Source organism: Emiliania huxleyi (genome assembly GCF_000372725.1).
Source record: "Emiliania huxleyi CCMP1516 unplaced genomic scaffold EMIHUscaffold_654, whole genome shotgun sequence".
Lineage (NCBI taxonomy): Eukaryota > Haptophyta > Isochrysidales > Noelaerhabdaceae > Emiliania > Emiliania huxleyi.
In genome coordinates this window covers 21805-23878 of record NW_005197096.1, presented here as the reverse complement: position 1 = coordinate 23878, position 2074 = coordinate 21805, and the positions used below count along the sequence as shown (strand labels likewise).

The 2074-nt window shown below is 59.5% G+C and overlaps 1 protein-coding gene across 1 annotated transcript; it reads right to left on the bottom strand.

Annotated features, from left to right (window-relative positions):
- Positions 1-391: 391 nt before the first annotated feature.
- On the bottom strand, positions 392-1306 carry EMIHUDRAFT_248313 (hypothetical protein; the record flags this gene model as incomplete). Its single annotated transcript, XM_005762946.1, has 1 exon — positions 392-1306. The coding sequence occupies one exon, from the start codon at positions 1304-1306 to the stop codon at positions 392-394; it is 915 nt and encodes a 304-aa protein (XP_005763003.1).
- Between the last annotated feature and the right edge of the window lie 768 nt (positions 1307-2074).

Sequence of the window (2074 nt, the reverse complement as noted above, 5' to 3'; positions counted from 1 at the left end):
ACGTGAGAATACAACTTATATACATAAATTACAATGCGCGATTGAGCCGATGAGGGATGACGACGATCAGGGCACGGAGGGGCCGGCCCCGCGGCCCCCCCCGCCGAGAGATGTGCACGTGTAGCCAGTAGCGCAACGTTGCGAGAAGCGAGATCTAATATTCGGTGAGTCTAGCATGGAAATCATTCAAATTAGAAATGTGTCACACGTGAGGCCGTGGGTAACATACGACGTATTAAACTGGGATAGAGCTCTACGAAGAGAACGAACACCCAGGGACGTATCGCGATGGCTTCTTTTCGTTCCTTCCTGCAGAGACATGTTGCATGTGCGGGCGGCAGTATGGTCCGCAGACAAGTTGGGCCGCGTTCGGGTTCATGGAAGTCAGGGCTCACTTATTGAGGTCCAGCAGCCCCATGTTGTAGCCTGTCAGCTCGAATCGCTGAAAGCCGCCCTCTCTCGGGTCGATGGAGAAGGGCTGCACCTTGCACCCATGGTACTCGAGTGTGTCCGCGCGCATCGCCTCGAGGGTGGCCGCCGGCGCATCCAACCGCGCCGCGTCGAGCGTCGCAATCTCGCCATCCTCGGAGAGCGTCCCGACGGCGGCGGCGAGAGGGGACGCGCCGCGGAGGTGGGCCTCGAGCGCGTCTGCGGTGGCGTAGGCCGACCGACACACCAGCTGGCAGCCCGCGTTGCGGCTGAACCCAAAGTAGATGCACCCCTTCCCCTCCACCACAGCGAGCTCGACGCAGCGCTGCATCAGCGGCGCGGCCGCGGCCCAGTCCGACACCGCAAAGTCGACCGTCAGCGAACAAAACTCCGATCCTCGTGACATGCCTCCCCACGGCCGGACGAGCGCAGTCGCGCCGCCGTCCAACTCCAGCAGCTGCACGTCGGCAGAAAAGGCTTCTCTTGCCGCCTCCATCAGCGCAGCGTCGGCTGCGGGTGTGTACACCCGCACCTCCTCAAGCGTCGCCACGGCCTGCAGCTTCGCAAGGGTCTCACGGGCAGCGACAAGGTGCTCAGCCGCGAAGCTGGCGTCGCCAAAGGCCTCGCGACAGGAGAGCTTGTCGCCAGCGCACGTCCAGCCGCTAAACATGGCACCGCGGCTCGCACGGGCGACGTTTAGGTACTCAGCCATCACCGAACGAGCAGCGGCCCAGTCCGTCACGGTGTACGTCGGCTCGACGCCGGTGAAGTTAAATGACCACGGTGGCGTGCGATCGACAACGTTCATGTGGATTAGCGGCAACCGAGCGCAAGTGAATCGCAGCAGCGTGGCAAAAGACGATAGCAGCAACTGCATGTTGGAGATGTGTTGCAAGATGGCGCATCAAGTCAGCTGGATTCGAGGTGTTTGGGGAGAAGGGTAGGGCGACAGGAAGAATGTGGGACTGAGTTATGTGTACGCCAACTCAGGGTGTGTGGCAGCCAGCTGGCTGTGTGTCTTGTGAGCCTGTTTGTGTCTGTGTGTCGCTCGTGCGTGTCGTCATCATTCATTCATCTGTCCAGCGTCCACCCATACCGCGTTGGTGTCTGTCTAGCGTCCACCCATACCGCGTTGGTGTCCAGTCCGAGCCTGGCTGTTCTTCACCTTTCTACCTACCTACCTGGTGTCCAGTCCGAGCCTGGCTGTTCTTCACCTTCCTACATACATACATACAGGGGGTAAGGGGTCAGCGCGAGGGCCTTTGTTTGGTACGATTGTGAGCACCGCCGCTCATTAGTCCTACAAGATGTAGGATTGCGAGCGCTACTGCTCGCAATCGGAGGCATGTTGCTAGGACTGTGAGCAGTGCTGCTCGTAATCCCAGACTTTGCTCGGATTGCGAGCGCGCTGGAAGTAGTCGTAAGCGTCACCAGTCATCTTGGGAGCGGAGCTGCTCTTAGTCCTGAAGATGTAAAATTGCGAGCGTAGGCGCTCACAATCGCACAGACAGAGATGCTACGATTGCGAGGAGTGCTGCTCACAATCCTTCGACATCTAGGATTGAGAGCGAGGCTGCTCTCAATCCTGGCCTTCTAGAAAAGAAGGTTCACCGGCTCTGCCCAGGAGCCAGGTGTCGCACCGCAC